Source organism: Olea europaea, chromosome 1 (assembly GCF_002742605.1).
Source record: "Olea europaea var. sylvestris chromosome 1, O_europaea_v1, whole genome shotgun sequence".
Lineage (NCBI taxonomy): Eukaryota > Viridiplantae > Streptophyta > Magnoliopsida > Lamiales > Oleaceae > Olea > Olea europaea.
The window spans coordinates 11913655-11935823 of NC_036237.1; the positions used below are offsets into that span (position 1 = coordinate 11913655).

The window sequence follows — 22169 nt, forward strand, 5'->3', positions numbered from 1 at the left end:
AAGTGGTTACGAGCTTCATTGCACCAAATGGACACGAAATGAGTAGAAACGTCGCCCATACATTTGAAACGTCCAACTGTCGTTTTGGGTCCGGAGGTACCGGTTTCACTCCGAAACTAGCGCAACGATATTTGGGACATGATACACGTCCGGGACACATTGAATGACTACACGTGCTATGATTTACATACCACACTTGCCTCTTATGTTGTTCTTCATTGTCAAGTGAAGTGTAGTGTAGTCGATGGGACTATAGAGAAATTCACTATAGTTCGGACAAATGTGTTGATCGTAACGGAAAAATGTAATTCGAACATTTGTTCTTCAATTTTCAAGTGGTTACGGCTTCATTGCACCAAACGGACACGAAATGAGTAGAAACGTCGCCCATAAGTTTGAAACGCCAGCTGCCGTTTTTGACTAAACAAATAGTGCTGCTATCATTTTTATCAGAATCTGACTTACAAATATATTATAATTGATCAAAATATATCACAATGTAAAGATTAAATAAATGATTAACATCCATTCATCCATAACAAACGTGAATGAACAAAAATGAACACGAAATGAGTAGACATAGCACCCATACATTTAAAACGACCTGATGCCGTTTTGGTCTGAACAAACTGTGATGCTGTCATATTTTTCAAAAATCTGTCTGAAGTAGCTATCATACTTTGTCAGACAACTATCACAATATATCAAAAATCATCATAATCTATTATAATTTCAAGATTATGTTAAACAAAAAATGTTCTATGCATCTATCAGCTAGTGTAGAGCATTTTTGCAAGTCAGACGATTATGGCCCCTCTGGTCACACCTACTACATTTACGAGTCTTTTTTCCCTCTCCTCTTGATGGAATTCGACGATTTTTTAGGCGTCTACTTTGTCGTCAATTTGAAAGGAGTGGTAACACCTTTGGCTGATTGGAGATTTCCCAGTCAACCTCATTTGCCACTGGATATATACATTCAACATATAATTGTTTCCAACTAGCACTGGTATAATAAGGTGAGCACAAACTGTACCAAGATATTCCCTTAAATTTCGCTGTTGCAAGTGCATGTTTGCAAGGAAGCTTTTCCAAATCAAATTCCATACAACTACAGGTTCTTGCCTCCAAGTTTACGATATGCATTTCATTCTCAACACTGACGTGGAACTCATACTCATTTATTGGTACTACTATCAGTCCTTTTGCATCATTTACTTTTTACGCATTTTATTCTCAATGGGCGGGGTTAGAGTTAGTTGCACATTTTTTCGCCTCAATGTGTCTTTCATAAAACCATTTCTATAAAGTTTTTCTTATTTGCTCAACCATAGCAAGTACTGGAAACTCCTGAGCATTCTTGAATAACGAGTTCAAAGATTCTGCATTGTTAGTTGTCATAATATTGTAACGGACTCCTTTGAAATGTGCTCGGGACCAAAATTCATACCCAACTTTCTTTTCTAGGTATTGTCCAACTACCGGACTTTTACGATATAGATTTGTCATTGATTTTTCAAAATTAATCAAACTATACTCCTTTGCAATTGCCATAAACAATGGCAGAATATCGGCCTTATGATAATTTGACTTTATGTTTAGTTGTAAATGACACATGCAACATCCATGATGTGCATTAGGATAAACAATCTTTATAGCGTTACCAATGCTATCCTTGTGATCAGAAATGAAAACAAGCCCTTCCAACATACCCGTTACCTGAAACAACTTATCGAAAAACCAAGTCCATGATGCATCATTTTCAGAATCAACAATGCCAAATGCAAGAGGATATATCTGAAAATTTGCATCTACATGGCAACAAGTAACGTACCTCGAAATTTTGATTTCATAAATGTTCCGTCCACAGAAATGACATGTCTTATTGATGAGGGAAAACCACGTATGCTTGGTTCTAAAGCCATAAAAAAGTATTTGAATCGGTTCTCATTATCAACCTTAATGAACGTCACCGTACCGGGAATCTTCTTCTTCAGAATATTGCAATACTTGGCCAATCTATCATAACTAAGATCACGTGAACCTCTTAATAGCTCTATAGCACATTCTCTAGCCATCCATGCCTTATAATAATTTATATCTATGCCAAACTCCTGACGATTATAATTTTGAATGTTCGAAGGTCTGTATATAATGTTGAGATCTTCAAACTTCGACATCATGTGTTTTCCTATCATCCAACAACTAGCTTGTCTATGATCTTTGTGGCGAACATCCAATGAACAATTATGATAACGTGAATACTTTTGAATTTCAAATTTCTCACTTTCCTTCAATCGTGTTGCCCACAAACGCTATTTGCAAATTTCCTCAACACAAACTACTACATATGTACTCTAATTTGACTTAGTGGCCTTAAATTCAAAAGAGTTTCTTACAGCAAGCATTTGTAGTGATGCCTGAAGATCCTTCTTGTTGCGAAAAATTTGGCTAACGTGCACATCATCGACACCAGGAATCTTAACTGATGTTCTACAAGGATTTGGACAAGCAACAACTTGGGAAATGCCAATGATCTCATCTACCAATGTAAAATGTGTATTATGAGTAACATTGTCTTCATTTATCACATGAGAATCATCTATGTAGTTGTCATGCACTACTTCTACCCCCATCCTAATAATCATCACTTGTAAAATTGACAAAATCGTTTTCACAATTTTGATTACATGGAGACAACGGTCGCATATAATTGTTATCGGACTGATCATTTTGCATATAAAATTCATCCATGTCCACCGAATTGTTAGTTGCAACAACATTTGAATTGTATTCATGATTATCCTGAATATTTACAATGTCAAACATCCATGTCTTTTTGATCAACATAACCATTTTCTACAAAGGTTACACAAATTGGAACTTTGTCATGCAAAGAAAGAAACCAACTAACATCCATATCGCAAGTAATCTTCATTGGCGGAACTAATAATTTTGCCATGTCGGGAACGAAAAATTTCATCTCGATGTCACACACATTGGGATCAACCTTAACTGCTTTTCGAACTTCGTTATACAACTCTGCATATGAGATTATTTTTTATACAAAAATATTTGTTGTGGTGTCTTTATCATTTCCTATCCATTTCCAAATCCATCAACCTTCATCACTCTTTTCAAATTTAACAAAATAACAAATAACAATCATTGCACCAGAGTCCATATCTGCAATTCAACAAAAAAAAAATATATTACTCCATTAAATGTCAAAACTGAATACTATGAATCACAACTTCAATAACAAATAAAAGGCCACTCATATTGTTACATAACAGCTTTAAGCAGAACAAAATGGCATTCAGTAGTTTAAAATATGTATGTGTCGTTTAAATTTATTTATGATAATAAAATGCTATAAAAGAATGGGGAAACTACTAATTTGCCAACAAATATATCAATACCACCACTGTCTTATTAAAACGGCAACCAGCTGGGAAAAAAGGGCATCCAACTACTGAGAAACGGTACCATTCCGTTTCAATATTTTACAGCAAATTTTAATTACCCAATTGATTTTTCTCATAGTATACAACTAAAAAATAACAACAAATCGATAATTTTCAATTTATAAAACTCACCTTCAACTGTGTGACATCGATTCTTGCTAACCCACATCCAAAATTTGCACTATTTCATTTGTTTTTGGTTCAAGAAAGGGAATTTCAACATGCAATCATTCATTGTAAGCAAGAATAATGTATATGAAGAAGAATAAAGCTGAATTTGAAGGTGGGTTTAATATGGTGAAAATGGATTTGGAAACAAGAGAAATGAAGGGGATTTAGGGATTTATATTTGGGGATTTGGGTAATATTCATTTCCAAATTGGACATTTTAGTCATTTCAGTTTAAGGGTATTTAAGACTTTTAATATATAATCAAATATACTATGGACTACTTGAACAAAAAGTATTGATATAGGCTATTTTACCAAAGATTATGGTTGACTAGGCTTCTTAAACAAAATCCCCAAAAAAATGGTCTCAAATCTTTGAACTATGTTGCATTTTCATCCTCATCTTTTAAAACCTAGCATTTAAGTAGCACTTGCATCTCTAGTGAAGAATCTTACCCGTCATCAAGGACGATGCCAAAAATTTTAGGAAAATTCTACTTGTACATAATTATTGCATATAATGGTGTCCGTAATGTGATGTGGCAATCATCTAATTGTTGATGTGCAAGTGTGGTATTTGAATTAAAGGTTAGATCCAGCGCCATGTGTAATTATGAACATCATTATGTAGATTATTATGTACATGCAGCACTTTTCAAAATTTTATTATAGAGATGGTTTTACCCTTACTTTAAACAATTTAAAAAAATAAAAACAAAAAGGCAAAAAATCAATATAATACTGTATCTTCTTCATTGACGTGTCCTATTCTTTGTCTCCGTCACAAGCCAAAGCCACAACAAAACATAACTCATAGACGACGCTCTATTTTTCCTTTTCATTTCATATAAAACTAATAAGTAAAATAAAAACAAAACAAAATCATAATAAACACCTTGTCTTCTTTACTAACCCGTCGTACCCCCATCTCCACCATAAGCCAAATCCTGCAAACACAACATTGAGCATAGGTGAGGCTTTATATTTCTTTTCAATCTCATAATTAATGCATTCCTCAACTTACATGTTGAGTGAACACTTCTAAAAAGAATTTTCTTATGGCACATGCTGTGTGAAATGATGAGTTACAGAATGAAACACTTAGAGTGTATTTAATTATCAATATTTCTAATGAAAAATGTCAATTTTTCATTCAAATTCTTACTTTGTGCTGTTTGATTGGTATCTTTTTTATGAAAGATATTTTTCTACTTTTGGTTATGTGACATATTTTCCTTGAAAACGATGAAAATATTTTCTTTGGGTGAGTATATTTTTATTTTTCAAGCAATTCACTCACTCTTTCTCTCTCATCTACCTACTAATAAAAGATGACAAGTGTAATATATTCTAAATTAAAAATAAAACCAATCAAAAATACATTTAATTGACAATTTTCGTGCAAATAATTTATTTTCTTTATATGTAAATTCTATACTCGCAATCAAATACACCCTTAATTAATTTCGAGCCTAATAATCAATTGTTTTATAATTCTTTGAATAAATTCAAATTATATCGTTACTATATTTTATAATAAATAATTCCTTAAAAGTTCTTCGACGCTTCTTTGTTTGATTACAAGCCTTACGATACTAACAAGACTATGGATTGGTGTTTATCGAAAATCTTTTGGTTTTTGAGTTTTTAAAGTCAATGAACCACAACGTGACTCAAAATGGTTAATGGTAGAGCATGATTTTAGATTTATTTTTTTTAATTTTTATTTCTAATTATTCTTTCAATCTTGAAATGTGCAACGAAGATCATTTTATCTACTGTAGGCAAAAAAAATTACCATCTATTTAGACGTTTTTCGTCGAGTTGGAATACTTTGCACACAATGTAAAAGGTTGGGGATACAATTTGGCGCAAACTAAAGATTAAGGACACGGGTATTACACATAGAAAAGTTGGGAACCCAAGATTAGTTCAGAAATAAACTACTAAATCAGTTTTTTTCACTCCCATTAGTGCTATTGCTGGCTGTCATTTGTCCAGATTAATTTAGCTCAATGATCAATGCTGGTTCATGAATATTTAGAGCCCTCAATTTGTTCCTTTTGAAAGGTTGGAGACTGACTTCCCAATTAACCAATTGCCTGAGGGCCGATAGTGCAAGTTTTCCTGTATATAAGGAGCACACTGGGCACTGAACGTGCCCTACAATTTTTGCTACTTTGCTTCTAGGGTTTTCGTTCTCTCTTTCCTCCTTTAAGAAATCGAAAACTTAAACATGAGGTAAGATTTTTGCTTCTCTATATTAAATTTGCGGTTCCATTTGCAAAAATCGAAGAACTGTTTCTTTCTTCTTTATCTGAAAATTTACTAGAAGTTGCTTGCTTTGCATATGTTTGACAATTCTTTCCATTTTAATATTTATATTTTTATTCGCATGAATTCAGTTTCTGCTAGATGTTTTTTTCTGCAAATTTATGTTTAATTATTTTAAAATTCATGTAATTTAGAAATTTCTGTTTCTCATACGGACACGGGCGTAATCAGAAGTAAAAATATTCAAAAAGTCTAATTCAAAGAACAATATGTATATTTAAAGAAAAATATGTATATTTTTTAATTAAAAAAATGTTTAAGTAGTATTTTAAGATTTTTTTCTTATTTATTTAATAATTAAACTAAATATTGCTAGAAATATTTACAGTTACCCCAAAAAAAGAATGTTAACTATTTGTATGTTTTTGTTTGATTACTAAAAAAATAAAAAATAAAATGATTGCAAGTATTATTCTATAATCAATAAGAGCATATTGACATGCCTCTAATAAACAATGCATCAAGTGTACTTTGAATATTTACCCTGAAGAGTAATCTTGATTCAACTTTTCCTAGGGAATTATCTGCAAATATGTTTTCTGTTATGCAGTCGGCATCCTGAGGTCAAGTGGGCACAAAGGGAGGACAAGGTATATATTACAGTGGTGCTTCCAGATGCTAAAGACAGCAAGGTCAATCTCGATCCAGAAGGAGTTTTTACATTCTCTGCTACTGCAGGGGCTGACAACAAACCTTACGAACTGAAACTGGATCTTCACGATAAAGTTAATTTAGAGGTGAGAGGCTTTGTCAAATTTTCTTAAACCTTGCATATAGTGCAAGTGGATTGCTTGTCATGTGGATTTACAAGGAATAATTATGAAATAATGTGACTTGTTATGAATTCAACTTCTAAAGACAAAGTTAGTTTTTTCCCCTGCAGTATGCATTTTTTGTATGCTTCTAGTTATACAATGGGACTTCAATCTCAATTTTATCCACTTGTCACTGAGTTATGTTTTGTGGTTACAATTGGTGTTTTTCAGGAAAGCAAAATAAACATAGGCGTGAGAAATATATTCTGTGTATTTGAGAAAGCGGAGAAGAAATGGTGGGACAAATTATTGCGTGGAAATGAGAAGGCGCCTCACTATCTTAAAGTAGATTGGGATAAATGGGTTGATGCAGATGAGGATGGTGCTAGTTCTGGTACGTTTTATTTTATTCTCTTTATAGTGGTTGTGTACAAATTTTATAAATTTGAGAGGAGAGTAAGGGCTTGTCTGGCCTAGTTGAATTTTATTATGATTTACTGTACTCGTGATACTATATTTGGGTAATATACTTAATAATTTTATTTTTTAAACAATACTGATTATGTCAAATGAGCAAAAATGGCATTGTGATGTTTTCATGTTATAATGATATGCATACTACGCCTCTGTTTGGCCCCCATTTCTTAAAACTCATTTTTTCCCTAAACTCATTTTCAACCACACGCAACAAACACATTTCATCAACCATTATCAAATTCTACTAAAAATCTAATTTTTATCTAAATAGGGAAGTATATGGTATTATTTTTTAATATTTATTACTCAATACATTAGATGAAGCTTTCATGATTAAAGGCCTGTTCGGTAGTGATTATGAGACTTGATTTTTTAACCGTTCAATAAAAAAGTGGGTCCCATTTGTGAGTAAGGAAGTTAAAAATGACTGCTAAAATAGTGAAATAACTGAAAAATTGATTTTTTGGAGTGAAATTGCTACCAAATGGGGGTTTAATATTTTATAAGTTGTTTGAAATAAATGTTTAAAATAAAATGTGAGATTGTTGAATAAATTAATGAATATTTTCTGTTTCATTCAAATTCAAATTTTAAATTTTTTTCAATTTATCAATTAAAAATTTATTCTTGCAATTATAATTTTTATTTTTTGATATTTAAGAGATTTGCTAAGCAAATAGTATACAAATATACAGTAATTGCTATTAAACTTGGGCATAACTTATTTTGTATTTTATATTAATTGGATTATATAAATGAAATATACTTATTAAACGTTTATTATACTAATTTCTCAATGATAAACAAATTTTTTTTAAAGCTATGTTAATTGTAATGCAAATTATAAAATTCTTTATAATGTATCATAAAATAATGTTTCTTGTATGTTATGCTAATTTAATAAATTTGAGCATAAATAAATATTATTTAATGTTTTTTAGTTCAATCTTAGAATCCATTAATTTTATAAATTTTCCTATATAAATTATAATTATACTATTATTCTTAATGGTTTTTGTACTATAATTATTAAATACTAAGCATGTTTATGTTGTTTTGTTGGTTAAAGTAGGAAATAAGTAATTAGCCATCCCCTAGTTGCCAAACTAAGTAGTTTTATTTACTTATGAGGAAAAAAGGGTTGCCAATTATGTGTGGAGATATACTTGCTAATTCTTTTAACGAGGCCGAAAAAATCCTAATTGTGCTACTTTTAATTTCCTCTTCATAATTTGATCAGGTCCTGCAGATTTAGATATGGGTGGTATGGATTTCTCGGTAAGGATTTCTTTGTTCATTATCATCAGAATTTGGTATTTTCCTCGTTATGATCTCCTTTGATGTTTATCTGTTTTGATGCATTTTACAGAAATTTGGTGACATGGGAGGCATGGGTGGCCTTGGAGGAATGGGCGGCATGGGTGGCCTTGGAGGAATGGGTGGCATGGGTGGCCTTGGAGGACTGGGCGGCATGGGTGGCCTTGGAGGACTGGGTGGCATGGAAGGCATGGGTGGCCTTGGAGGACTGGGTGGCATGGAAGGCATGGGTGGCCTTGGAGGCATGGGTGGTCTGGGAGGTGATGCTATGGGGGACGACTTTGAGGATAGTGACGATGAAGGTACTGAATTCGTCTAGATGTGGAATGATGTGTTCTCTGTGACAGGGTGTTTTAACATGTTTGTATGCTTGTTTTGTTACTAGGTTATGTTTCTGGTATCGATTAACTTTCTCCATGGGTTCTTAATTGGTCGTTCTTTTCATGATATATAGACTAAATGAGTCAGACTTGGTTCTTGTAATGGGCGGCTAATTTTTATTCTACTCTAGGCTGTGCTAGATACTTCCACGGTTATGGTGCACCTAAGATGATATGTTATTAGTATTTGAATACTAATTAAGGTGAAAAGTGAATTTTAATTTCCCTGAAGGCTTTTATAGGTAAAAGGAATCAAGAGGGGAGTTAAACCCCCTTCCCTCAAATTTTCTCTGTTACTTTTAACTTTTTGTGACACCCATGCCCACCCAATGGCCAAAAAGTGACCGTGGTTAACTGGTACATACATTTTTTCTTATTTTGTTCTGTTTGTGGTTTGCCACCCTCCATTAGCATTGTGTTGTTTGGTAGTGTACAAGTGGACCAGTATATGTGACAGCAGAATTTCCACTTTGACCATTATTAAGAGAAATATACATGCGATGCGTTTGTACTTGAGATTTGGTCACACTAATATTATTGTCGTGTGAATTCTCTCACCTTCTGCTATTACAGGCCAAGAAGTCGGAAAACCTGCAGAGAAAGCTGATGACAAGGTAGCTGAAGCCCCAGAGGGCAAAACCGGATCTGCCTCTAGTTAAATGATTGTGTAATTCAGGCCTTGTGCTTTCAGCTGGAGTTTTTACATTTGGTAACATAACGAATGCATGCATTTCCTAATAGAACGAAGATTATGTTATATGTTATTTGTGCTGAAGAAATATTGCTATTCGTCCTCCGGGCAGACGTTTGTCTATCCATTTTGAGGTATTGTATCTTAGCCAAATTATGAGTGGATTTTGTATTGAATGGTTTTGAACTACAAATTACTTCGCATTCTATTGAAAAGACGAAATGAAATGCATGCAATGATGCTACATATTGGTATAGTATTCTTCTAAGTGCAAATTCCTGGTCTGGGGAACTAGAATGCCTGCTGTCCATGGTCTGTAGTTTCGGAGCATAATTACTTTTGTTTATGGGGCTTTGATTTTTAGAGCTTATAAGCAGGAGAGAAAAAATGTGAATTTGTTGTAGGATTTTAAAGCATAGCATGAGAAATCAGAAATTTCCACATCTATTTCCACCTATCATTTTCCATTACAAAAAAGAATTAGACATTGCATTAATTCATGCATCGTGACAAGAATTCTCTCTCAATAAAGTAGGTATATAGAAAAGAGAGAATAAAAATAGATTCTTTCGGGTTTATTTCGTTCTTATTCTCCTCTTTCCAAGAAGGGGGACATTAATAACTCTTAAGGATGCAAGGAATAGCTATTGTTTTGTGCCCAAGTCCAAACACGGGATGAGATTTATTAACAGTTGTTTCGTTCTTGATAGTTATTTATTCAGTGGATAGGAGCATACTCTAGATTGAAATCACGGGGAGTACTCAATCGTTTCCATCAACTTAGAGCCCCAATTTAAATTCCTTTTAGGTACATCTTGTTAGAACTTCCATTACTAATCCTTCGTGTATCTTGGTTTTCTTAACAATCCACTCACTTTTGTTAACCTTCCATTATGGCACTGCATCCGTCTTAACGAATAGTAAAAACTTCATATAGATGATCTTTTGAACCTGTTTCAAGCCATGATGACTAATCAACCAATCTTGGGGAGGTAAATAGTCTAGACTGCTTTGCTTATATATACTTTCGTTTCATTTTTATACATAGGAAATGAAATTCAATCCTTTTAACTGTAAATTCAAAAGCCGTTTATTTAATGACTATTAGTTAAAAATTAACTTGTTTTGTTTACAACCCTCTGAAGTGAGTTTAAATTGTATCTTTTGTACATGATATCAATTACTTTGAAAAAATAGAACCTTATACAATAAGCTACGACGTGGAATAAGACCTTCGGTTCTCGATGGTTGGTTGATTATCTATTGCATTAATCTCTATTCACTTTTAGTTGATCAATGTGCTTGGGTCCCTACTGAGTTCGAGTGAGATGGTTGATTATCTATTGCATTAATCTCTATTCACTTTTAGTTGACCAATGTGCTTGGCTCCCTGAGTTAAATTGAGAGTCCTCCATATGAAAGACAAAATTGAATGAAGACCCAAGTGCTTCTTTCGAAAAATGTAAACAAAAGCCTAAAAGTACAAATGAAGGAGATCTGAAACTTCAAAGTGAATTGTCTGAGTGCTCTGGTCTACATATTGTTTAGCTTGGATTGACTGCATGTTATCAAGTATTCCTACTCTCACTATGCTTAAGAGTCTTGACACTTGCCCGGTGCTTGAAGACGAGAAGTTGTTTTGAATTGGAGACCCTGATAAACGGCGATAGTAACTCTTTAACTGTTTTAAAGTAGCGAAATTTCTTATCGCATAAAAAGCAACGCGCACAAATGGTGTAATGATTGCCTTGTTGTCTTCGGCATGGATGTGGTGTCAACTTAGACTTGAACAAGAGACCTAGTAAATCATCGCACTTACTATCCAACCAGTTGGAAGAGAATCAATAGATTCTCCTTTAAGAGTAATTCCAGATCGTAGACATACAACTCTTTGTTGTATAGTGCTCTCGGACAGAAGAATGAATTGAACAGAACAACTAAGAAGGAAAGTCTGACATAGATATTGATTTGAACAAAGAAATTTAAAATCGATATTAGAAATCAAACAAGACTCAATTTCAGATTGAATAGATGACCGACATACTAAATAAGGTTTGTATCTTTTTTACACGATGAAAAATAGAACCTTATACAATAATTAATTTGTTTTTTTGGGTTTAAAAATTCAGTTAATTATGTTAAGTACATTAACTATTAAGTATATTTATTAAAGAAGTTCGAAATTGTGGCCCACTTCGTAATTGCGAATTAATTGACGTTGTTTGTGATTAGAAGTCTCAACAATATGTCCAAGCTCGGGATGGGACGAGACATATTAAGTTGATTTAGCCCTTGTTCAGTTTGGTTATTTAAAAAAAAAAAAGAAAAAAAGAAGAAGCTTTTACTATATTTAGGAAAAAAAAGTAGTTTAAATGAATGGTAAAAAAAAAAAAATTGATATAAATTGTGAATTTTATAAAACGTGTAGTTGAAAATGACTTCGAAGAAAAATGAGTTTTAAAATATAGAGTCAAATGTTTTCGTTAGAAGTACATAGATTAGTCCCTGCTACTTGAAATTCTTTAGAAAGTGATAAGATCGTATGCATATATTGAGAGGGGGAGAGAATGGCGTTGGGACGTAGGCGTTGCTAATAGTATTTAAATGCTTAAATAAATTTGGTACGTTTTAGCGATTCTAAATATAATTTTGATCTTAGGAACTCTGGATTTTTCGCCCATTTTTCGAAGGAACCATGTGTGCGTGCATACCATAGGTAAAATTGTAATTGACAAAGATTAAAGTACAAGAACAAGTATGATATGTTAAATTTATACACGATTAGATTCAGGAATCTATCTAATACCAAATTTTTGTTGTGCCATGAATTTTGACATAAATTAATTGAACAATATTACATGTACATAATATTATTTTACCTAATCCTTTATTTACTACTCACAATAGGAAATGTGGACCACATTTGGAGATTTTTATATTCACGTGGGGGCAGGGTGCATTGTGAAACGAGGAACAACTTTTGGTACATTCTATTCGGTACAAATGGAATTGTCCAAATTAATCTAATAGCCCAAAATTGGACACGGGAAAATCCTGTTGTTCCATACCAACACACCATATAGCACAATGCATAGGCGAAGAAACAGATTAGATATCTTGAAATAAGCCAAGAGACCATTGCATCTATCTATCTGAATTTATGCTACAATTCAACTAATTTAATCTCATTTTCGTTTCACACATTTTGCATTTAGGAAATATAAAATGGCCTAATAATTTTATTTTTATTTTTGCAGGAAAATAGAGAGCTAATGTAGTAAGCTATAATTAAGCCTAGCAGGCGAATTCATGGCAAAGATTCCGCAGTATTTCTGCAAACCAAATTCCTTTTATGTGAATAAATTGGAAACATCTTCATTCTTGTACAATCACGCTTCAGTCTCTTCATTCCATCATTCCAAGCAGAGTCTAATACTTGCAACAATAATCAAAATGCACTATAACACAAACATCATGTAAAAGTGGCGGATAGATGCGATTTAAAAATAGCAGACTAGCCCCCATCAGTTGTTTTGGTACCTCACAGTTTGCATCATCGACCTCGCCCACCACCTGCTGCCATATCCAAAACCATCAATCAATGCCATAAAACAACATTTGACTATCTATGAGGCCTCTGAGTACAAAACACCCATCTCATACTATCATGCACAAAATTGTGGGTAGTATTTGTTTTCCCTTTTTTTCCCTGGGGGCAGGGCGGGGGTTAATGCTTTTGCCAATGTTGATAAGGAAATTGGAAATGATCCACTATTTTAAATTCTGTATGGATGCTATTGGATATTATCGCTTGTGCTTCATGAAACAGCTAGATTTGGGTTATGTTTTTGCTAATGCCAGCCCGTAGGTAGTTTTCTCATGTGCAAAAGAGAGAGAGACATGCTGCAGGCAGGGCCATACAAATACAACAGAACATTGCTCTTATTCTAGAAAAATCCAAATCCACATAAAGTGAGTGTTTTACCTCTATTTCCGCCCCTGCCTCGACCTCCACCAGTGCTTTTAGCAGCTCCATCATCCAAACTGCGACCAATGCCTTTTGCTTTTGAGCTATCTTCTCTACCTCTTCCTCTTCCACGCCCTACTCCAGGTGGCCTCCTATCTGGCAAATATCCAAAGATAGCAGTTGACTTACTAGAAGAGTGTGCACAATTTTCTAGTATGTGAAAATATATTGACATTGAACTCGTGGAAGCTAAAATCCAACCAAAAAATAAATCAGAAAAATGAGTACTAGAAAGAACATATCATCTGATGAGCACTACTAGCAGGATGATCCAAATATGCAATATACATCAAAGAGAACACATCACTATATTTCTCATCTTAGAACAGAGTGAGAATGGAGGCCACAAGACAAAGTGCATAACCAGGAATGGAACCTAATAAACAGCAAGTATTTGTTTTAATCAAATCTCACATGATTTAAATCTTAGCATTTAGTAAGCCAGGAATTTCAAGTAAGACAATTATTTTTTTCAATCTAAAATTGAACTATAAATATAAAAAAATAAAGGATTATACCAGAACGGCTCTTCTCTTCTTGAACTTTATCAATTACCTGGAAATTAAAGAAATCCATCAGATACGAGAAACCAAAACATATAAAAAAGATCAAAAGAAAGAATTTATTTAAGAAATTGACAATTCTATAGTCATATCAGAATTGACGGAAAATAATTATTAAAAAAGACTAAGAGAAGTGAAGTGAGACAGGGGAGCACACAATATTAAGCATTTTGATGAGTTCAATGCCTTCTCTATATTCTGAACAAGTGTGTTTTTCTATTTAAAAAATACAAAAAAAATTCCGGCACCGAATATTATGGTCTCAAAAAAAATCTCCAAAAATAAGTAATAATTCAGGCATTCCCAACGACGATGGAATATTAATGTAATACATGGATACCTCAAAAAAACAAAGTTGATGCAAAGCCACTAAATGAGCATTAGAAATAACCATTATGATATCCAACACCCGTGTTTGTGTAAATATCATTTAACCAATTGCATTTGGCAATAGTGACTTTTTCAAGATATCTCCTGTATTAGTAAAGTAGCTTATTGACAGCAGTACTACTACAAGAATAATGTTTTACCAACTCATCGAAATGCTTAAGAGGCTAGAGACCGCAATCATCTACTTATTATATTTTATTTTTTCAACACGCTCTCTCACATCTAGGACGGATTCATACTTTTATCAAAACCAGTGGATTTTTTGTACCGTGAAGAAACTATAATTGAAGCCTTGATGGGGCCATGATATATTTCTTTTGTGAATATTTAGTTGTATGATCAAATAAGGACATATGTTGCAAGATAAGAAGATAATACTGTGATGGAGTTCTCCAAGAAACTTAGCAGATGCAAAGTGAAATGTTTCCCCACACTGAATGTGTAGCTCATATTCACCTTTAATCTTTACAAGCATACAAGAAGTCAAAAATCAAGACAACATTGCATAATACTCTTACAAGTATCAATATGCACAAACAGCAACAAGAAAAGGAATAAATAACAAAAACGAAATCAGTACATTTAGAAGATACAGAGTAAAATTTAAAACAATATTGCATGGTACTGCTCCAAGTATCAATCAATATGCACAAACAGCAACAAGAAAAGGAATTAATAACAAAAACAAAATCAACTCATATGGAGGATACAGCTGCCCTTTTAATGGTCATGGTGTAGTTAAACCCCTCTAAATTAATCTCCTCTAGATCTTCTCTAAATTAATAAAAAATTCATGTCCTAACTCAGGCCAGTGTAAAAATAAAAATAAAAATAAATTAATAAAGACCTCTATACCACTAACTAGTAATTTCTTTTTGAAACCTAGTAAAAAGTTTAGGTCCAGAATGTTGCATAAATTAAAATTTGCATAAAAGCACAAATTATATTTCATAATATTTAAGAACTAGAAAAGTTCTCAAGATGCTAGTTGGCACAATGCCACCATGTTTGAGAATTTTGATTTCACCCTTCATCTTTTGAATTGTCCCCAACTTTTCGTAGCCAAAAAGGTTTCAAATTGCTTGTAGAAATTTTAGATACCTCGTGATTATCATCATCATCACAAAAGTACAAAACATATTACATAATATTTAATACACAATGGTAATTCACAGGGATTCTATAGTAGCATCTTACTTTATATTAGAGGAATATAAGCCAAAAACTTATACCAAATATTAGCAGAAAATCTGATAGCATGAACAAAACAGAAAACATCATCTGCCAATGACACAATGATCTAAGACATACCTCATCTGGAACTCTAAGATACTTAATAGTATTTCCCCGGATGTAGCACTCAGGCATTCGCCAAAACCTATCTCCATCCTACATTGTGAAGCAATCTCAAACCTCATAAATTCAACAAAAAAGTAGCACTCCTAAACACATAATAATGACATTTAAACATGTTCTAGAACAATTACACTAAGGGCATCAAGAAAAATAAGTGTAAGTGATGAATAAAGGACCTTAGATGTACATATAACTTCACGGAGGTGAATGTTCATCCAAGTGTCGCAGTTAACCAAATGCCCGTTGTATGTCTCCCCATTTTTCAGCTCAACTAACTGCCATACCACACAAACCATCATATTATGAGCAACTAAAACTTAATCTGCAACACTTAATTCTCACTGAGTTTTATTTATCAAAATTAAGTACAAAAATAAATCCCTGGAGAAAATTGATTATCTTTCCTAAGGATGTTTGCCTACGCTTAAAGATAAAATAAAGTTATTCAAGTACCTTGGATAACTTGGTTAAAAAGGTAACTTTTTTTGAAAGTAAGTTTTACTTACTGTCACAATAAGTTGCTTATTTCTAACTTAGTTAAAAAGGTAACTTGTTTTAAAGGTAAGTTTTACTTACTGTCACAATAAGTTGCTTATTTCTAACTTTGACCAGTTAAAAAGTGAATTATTAATGAAAAAACGATTCATTTCATGCATTCATAATTTACTAATTTTACTTATAAGTGAACTTTTTAGGCACCTTTGGCTAAGCTTTAAAAATATAAAAGTTACTTTTTGTTTCCCAACAAGATTGGATATCTTTTTCTTATTTTAACTTAAAAAATAGTTTTTTTTTTAAAGTAATTCTTCCATCAAAATAAGTAACTTAATATTATTATTTTCTACATTTCAAAAAAAAATGCCAACTGACATCTATTATTGAATTCAACCGACCCAATAGTACCCATTATGGAATCGTCCAGTGCCAGTCACTCAATAGGTGGTAAGTTGCCAATCCTTGGACTATGTAATCTGCTGGGTGACAGAAGAGTATTTTACCATAGGTTTTTAATTTACCATTCCTGTTGAAGCATATACTCCAGGGTGCGTGTAGGGCGGATGATTTTATAGGTGACACCACATTCATTAAATAGGGAAGATCCCCAAAATTTCATAATTTGCTGCCGATCCTTGGATCGATATACAGATTCAAGTAATAGTAAAACTTAATTATTGAGTAAGATTAATATTCTCTGAATTGAAGAAAAAGAGAGAAAAAATCATACCATGGGGTGACCTTGAGCGGTCTTGAGTAAAGAAAGAGGAAGCTGCAAAACCAAATAATAAACTAAGCAAAAATCATAAGCTTTTATCCCATGATTTCAAAGACAAAAACAAGCCCTAGAATATGCAGCGAGTACCGACTAACCATTTTCCTTAGGACGCAAAATAACCTGCAATCAGAAGAATTAAAAATATCAAATAAATAAAGATCACTAAAAACCTAACTTTTAATGGAAGTCGAATTGTACTATTCTTCATTACAAAAATAAAAAATAAAAAAATTGCTTATGTGAAGAGGAGTAGCGATGAACCCTAAAAAACAAAAACCCTAAAAAACAAAAACACGTTAGGATTACCGAGTGAGAAAGCTTCGATCAAGAAACAAGGGTTAGATCCAGAAATTATTGTCTCTCTTTCTAAAATATAGGAGGGGAAAAAATTCGCCCAATCTCGTATTTGGAGTTCCTAGTTTACGTTAATGTTTTAAAATTTATATAAAACCCATTTGTGAAACTTTAATCATTATTAAACCCTTTTTTTATTCCATTTTGAAATAAATAATATATTTTGAATAGTAAATTGACAGAAAATGTGTGATTAAAAATTAAAAAAAAATTAAATTTATATATAATATTATTTTATTGAAGAATTTTAAAATAAATAATTCATTTTGAATAGTAAATTGATGGAGAATGTGTGATTGAAAATTAAAGAAATTTTTAAATTTACATGTAATATTATTTTATTAAAAAATACGAGATTGAAAATGAGTTTTGAAAAAATAACCTTTTAAAACATGGGAATCAAACAATGGTTAAGTTATTATTTGGTACCATTTCAAAAAAAAATTTTTAAAAAAAAAAATTTTGATTCACAATTTTTATTGAAGTTTAAATAATATATTTTTATTAAAATATGCTAAAATCTATAATTTCTATCTAAACCAACCATGAGCTAAATTTATTTTCCTTCTAATTTATCTCCCGTTAAATTAAATTCCATTTTTCTCTTTATATTTTCAATCAAACAAATTTCCATAAAAATATATTACACGTAAATAGAAAATTTTTCTTTCTTTTTGACCGCTCATTCTTCCAAAAAAAAATTATATTATTCCATTCATTTTAATTTTAAAAAATAGGGACCAAATGGGGACTTAGTTTCAATAACACATCCTTTCAATAAAATTAACATACACATGGACAAATAACTTTTTCTACATTTTAACTGCACATCCTTTATAAATATCATTTTTTACAAAATTAATTTTAAAAAATCTGCATCAAACATGCATTGCAAAAAAAATCAATCCATAGCCAAGAAGTTTTTCGAGAGTGAACGACCACAATATGATCTTAAATATATAATAAAGAGAGATTTAGTCCCTTGATTTAGTTAAAAATCATATATTTAATAAATTTTAGTTAAAGTTAACATGATGTATGAATAAAAATGAGTTTGAAAAGAACAAATTTTAAAAAATGGAGATCCAATTGAGACTTAACTTTTATTAATTCACATGTCACGACTTGTACAAGTGACAGTAAGAAGCGGCAAGAGTACTATCCTATAAAAAAAGAGATTGTTTGAGCTCCATTTTTTTGTCCAAAATATATATTTTTTTAAAAAGTTCAATGACCTTTTTGGACCTTTGGCAAAGTTTAGTAACCATTTGGGCTATTAACTCCTATATTTATTACTAATTTGTAATTTTTTAAAATTTTGGGGTATTAGTTGCAATTAATTCTTTTGTTTTCTATTCTATTCTTTTTCTTTTATTTGAATAGAGGGCAAAATCGTCAAAAAACAGTGAAAAGGACCTTCAGCGCAAGAAAGGTGGTAAATAAGGGCAAAAATGTCAAAAAATGAAAGGTAGGGACGTTTTCCACAATAACCTCGAAAGGTAAGGATGTTTTGCGCCAATTACCTAACCAAACAATGGCCAAAGAGAAAGAGCTTGTCGTACTACTGATTCCGAATTTCTCAGGTATTTGCAGGGTGCTTATTGATGTGACATAACATTTTAATTTTCATTATTTATCTAATTTTTCATACCGCTAAGCCCTTGATATCCATCAGAAAGAGTTTTTGAAAAAATAAATTTTGAAATATTATGTTTTAAAAAATTTATAGTCAAAAAGTAAAAAAAAAAATAATAATTTACATGCAAAATATTTTATTATAAAAATGTGCTATTGAAAATGATTTTTAAAAAAATTATTGAAAAATGGTCGAAAAACAGGGGCTTATATAATTACTTGACCATACTAAATTGAAAAAATATAGCATCTGAGTATCCCACCAACATTGACTCATCGGACATTGCTGTCTACTCCAGAAAAAACCATGTACCTTTTGATCCCGATTAAATTTCATTTTATTTTTTCTCTCATATTTTCAATTACACGTCTTCCATAAAATAATATTATATATAAATTGAAAACTTTTTTTTTCAACCACTCATTCTTAAAGAATATATATATATTATTCCACCATTTTAATTTGAAAAAATGTGAGCCAAACGAAGGCTATATGACCAGTTCTTTCAAGGTAGGGCAGTAAGCAAAAATCGCAAAATCGGAAAATCGAACTGAAACCGCATTTCAGAAACCATCGGTTTGGTGCCATGTGGATCCGGTCAACGAAATGATTTTGACCCAAACCAAACCGGTCAAAATGATTTGGTTTAGGTTTGAAAATTTTAATTGCGGTTTAAAATCAAACCGGATCGGCGAAAAAATATATAAAAATTAAAAAAATGAAATTTTTTGAAAATTCATCCAAATTTGTAAAATTCAATACTTTTGTCATTTGTGGGTATTTTTGTCAATTTCTAATTTTCTAATACAGATATATTATTATTATTATTATCCAATAATTCTAATATATATCTAATAATTTCAAAACTAACATAATCTATCAAAAGTATTTTTCCTCTTCAAAATTTAGATGAACTCCAGTCGGCACCCAACACAGTTTTGAGCCACTGGCACCAAACACTTCTTTTTCAGATTTTTCACGCTTCTTCAAAGTTGAATTGAAATTCATTATACGAAATCAGAGACAAAGAGATCTTATACCTTCGGTGATAATATTTGTTACGAATAAAGTTTCAGATCAACAATTTTTTGGAGTAAACTAAGATAAGAATTTGAAATTAAATGCGTTTCGTAACATCATACAAACGTAAACTTGTGTAATTGTTATATCTAAATATTATAAACAATTGTTTTATTATTGTGATTGGTTATTCTCTTTGTTTAATCAGTATCTTTTTTTCTAGATACGATGATCACAAGGTGTTGTTGGATATCATTATATTTTTTGGGCATTGTATCTAGTTTAGTAGACTTGTATTGTAACGTCATTGTATCGTCATTAACCTAAAAAGGGTGAAAAAAACTATGTTTTAGTTTACCGTGATTTCACTTTAATTTAGTTGGTATTTAAATTTATAGTGGATATATTTAGCCCCTGTTTCAGCCATATTTATCATATCATCATAATGTGAAAAATTGACTGTTGGAGAGGAGGTTGGGTCTCATACATGAAATAGCAGGTCAACAAATGTGGCTGGACTTGTGGGATAACGGTCCAAATTTTCATTTTTTTGTCTCAAAAATTTGGTTCAAACATGGGCTTAGTTTGTTTTAGATTTATTACTAGTAAAATATAAATGTATATTGAATTCAATGAATTAACAACATAAAAGTAGAGGACAAAAAAATATATTGCGAAACCGACGGTTTAAAATTGGACCAAACCGTTAGGTTTAGGTCTGAATTTTTTTCAAACCGTTCAAAATGGTTTGGTTTAGGTTTGGGTTTTTCTCAAACCATTTTAAACGGTTTAGTTTGAAAATCTGTCAAAAATCGGTAAAATCGGACCGCCTACACCCCTAGTTCCTTCTGTGTATAGTCCAGTGATGTAATTGAATAGACAAGAACCGATGAAAGCAAGAAAAATTGTCAAGCAGTTGAACCTCACGGTGAATTATATCTATTAGGACCCAAATTCAAAATTTTTTAGTATTTAGTAAGTGGAATCGTCGGATCCAAATTTAATTATGGAATCTTTCGAGTTTAATTCCATTCGGTTCAGTTCGATAGGATTCGATTCCTAGGTTCTTACTGTAATTAATTTTTTTAATATTTACAAATTTACATTAATTCTACTAATGACACGTTCAGCTTTAACTCTTATAAAATGATGCAGTTCGATCTTATGAGTATTTTGCGTCTCTCATTGCTGAATTCTTTGTAATTTTGATCGTTAAGGCTTGATTTTTAATGCATAAAACTTCCAAACTAGGACAAACAAGGCAACTTCGATTTAGAACTTGATATTCATCTAAAAAAAGAAGTGAGACAAAATCACAAAACATCAAGTCAAAATTTGCTGACTTTCCTTATTTTCTTGTCTTAATTATATAGTCATATTTCTTCATTGAGAATGTCTTGTTTTGATATTTTAATTGTTTACTAATATATCATTATTTAATTTGTCTAGTTATAATCAAAATTTTCACCCATTTAATCTTGAAAATTGTATAAATATAAATAAAAGTAAACTAAGAAAGTTTTTAACAAAATTTGCTCTTTCGGTAACATTAAATAAGATTTCTTAATTCGTATGAAAAAAAAACAAGTCTATATAAATGAGGTGGATAAAGTATATGATTATAAAGTTGTAGATCACATGAATATATTATTGAAAATGAATTTTAAACAATGAAGACTGACACAGACTTAGTATACTAGCTCCAAATATGATGATTTATATCAACATTAACATGAGTAATGTTATTTAGAATTGCTCGTGTTTAACATAGTTTAAATGACATTACTAGTGATATTATATTACTTGTTCAATTAAATACAAGAAATTATAGCTCAGTTAATATAACATGTGATAGACTAACACTTAGATGGTGTTTAATACCATTGATGTTGGATAGTATTATTCTTTTACCATTCATCAGATTCTCATCGTCTAGGATAATTGAAAACTATGCGTACT

The 22169-nt window shown here is 31.7% G+C and overlaps 2 protein-coding genes across 3 annotated transcripts; one reads left to right on the forward strand and one right to left on the reverse strand.

Moving 5' to 3' along the window:
- The first annotated feature begins 5728 nt into the window (after positions 1–5728).
- Positions 5729–9837, forward strand: LOC111394332 (uncharacterized protein Os08g0359500). The gene is made up of 6 exons (XM_023020094.1): positions 5729–5878; positions 6522–6708; positions 6958–7120; positions 8444–8481; positions 8573–8822; positions 9474–9837. Exons 1-6 carry the CDS (start codon positions 5874–5876, stop codon positions 9557–9559), a joined length of 729 nt encoding a protein of 242 aa, XP_022875862.1. The 5' UTR covers positions 5729–5873; the 3' UTR covers positions 9560–9837.
- A 3016-nt stretch (positions 9838–12853) lies between these two features.
- On the reverse strand, positions 12854–17643 carry LOC111394338 (sm-like protein LSM4). 2 transcript variants are annotated; one of them, XM_023020114.1, is made up of 8 exons: positions 17507–17643; positions 17296–17320; positions 17153–17194; positions 16104–16202; positions 15883–15960; positions 14137–14173; positions 13577–13714; positions 12854–13164 (listed from the first exon to the last, which is right to left on the reverse strand). In XM_023020114.1, the coding sequence occupies exons 2-8, from the start codon at positions 17296–17298 to the stop codon at positions 13145–13147; spliced, it is 417 nt and encodes a 138-aa protein (XP_022875882.1). In that variant the 5' UTR covers positions 17299–17320; positions 17507–17643; the 3' UTR covers positions 12854–13144. The 2 variants fall into 2 exon arrangements, with proteins under 2 accessions (XP_022875882.1, XP_022875874.1); XM_023020106.1 differs by having other exon boundaries at positions 12854–13167.
- Between the last annotated feature and the right edge of the window lie 4526 nt (positions 17644–22169).

Bases quoted from the DNA above. Each gene is read 5' to 3' on its own strand.
- LOC111394332 (XM_023020094.1), top strand. The intron at 7,121-8,443 runs GTACGTTTTATT...TAATTTGATCAG, and splicing joins TGAGGATGGTGCTAGTTCTG to GTCCTGCAGATTTAGATATG. The intron at 8,823-9,473 runs GTACTGAATTCG...CTGCTATTACAG, and splicing joins TGAGGATAGTGACGATGAAG to GCCAAGAAGTCGGAAAACCT.
- LOC111394338 (XM_023020106.1), bottom strand. The intron at 13,715-14,136 runs GTATAATCCTTT...GATATTTGCCAG, and splicing joins AGAAGAGAAGAGCCGTTCTG to ATAGGAGGCCACCTGGAGTA. The intron at 13,168-13,576 runs GTAAAACACTCA...TGGATATGGCAG, and splicing joins AGGCAGGGGCGGAAATAGAG to CAGGTGGTGGGCGAGGTCGA.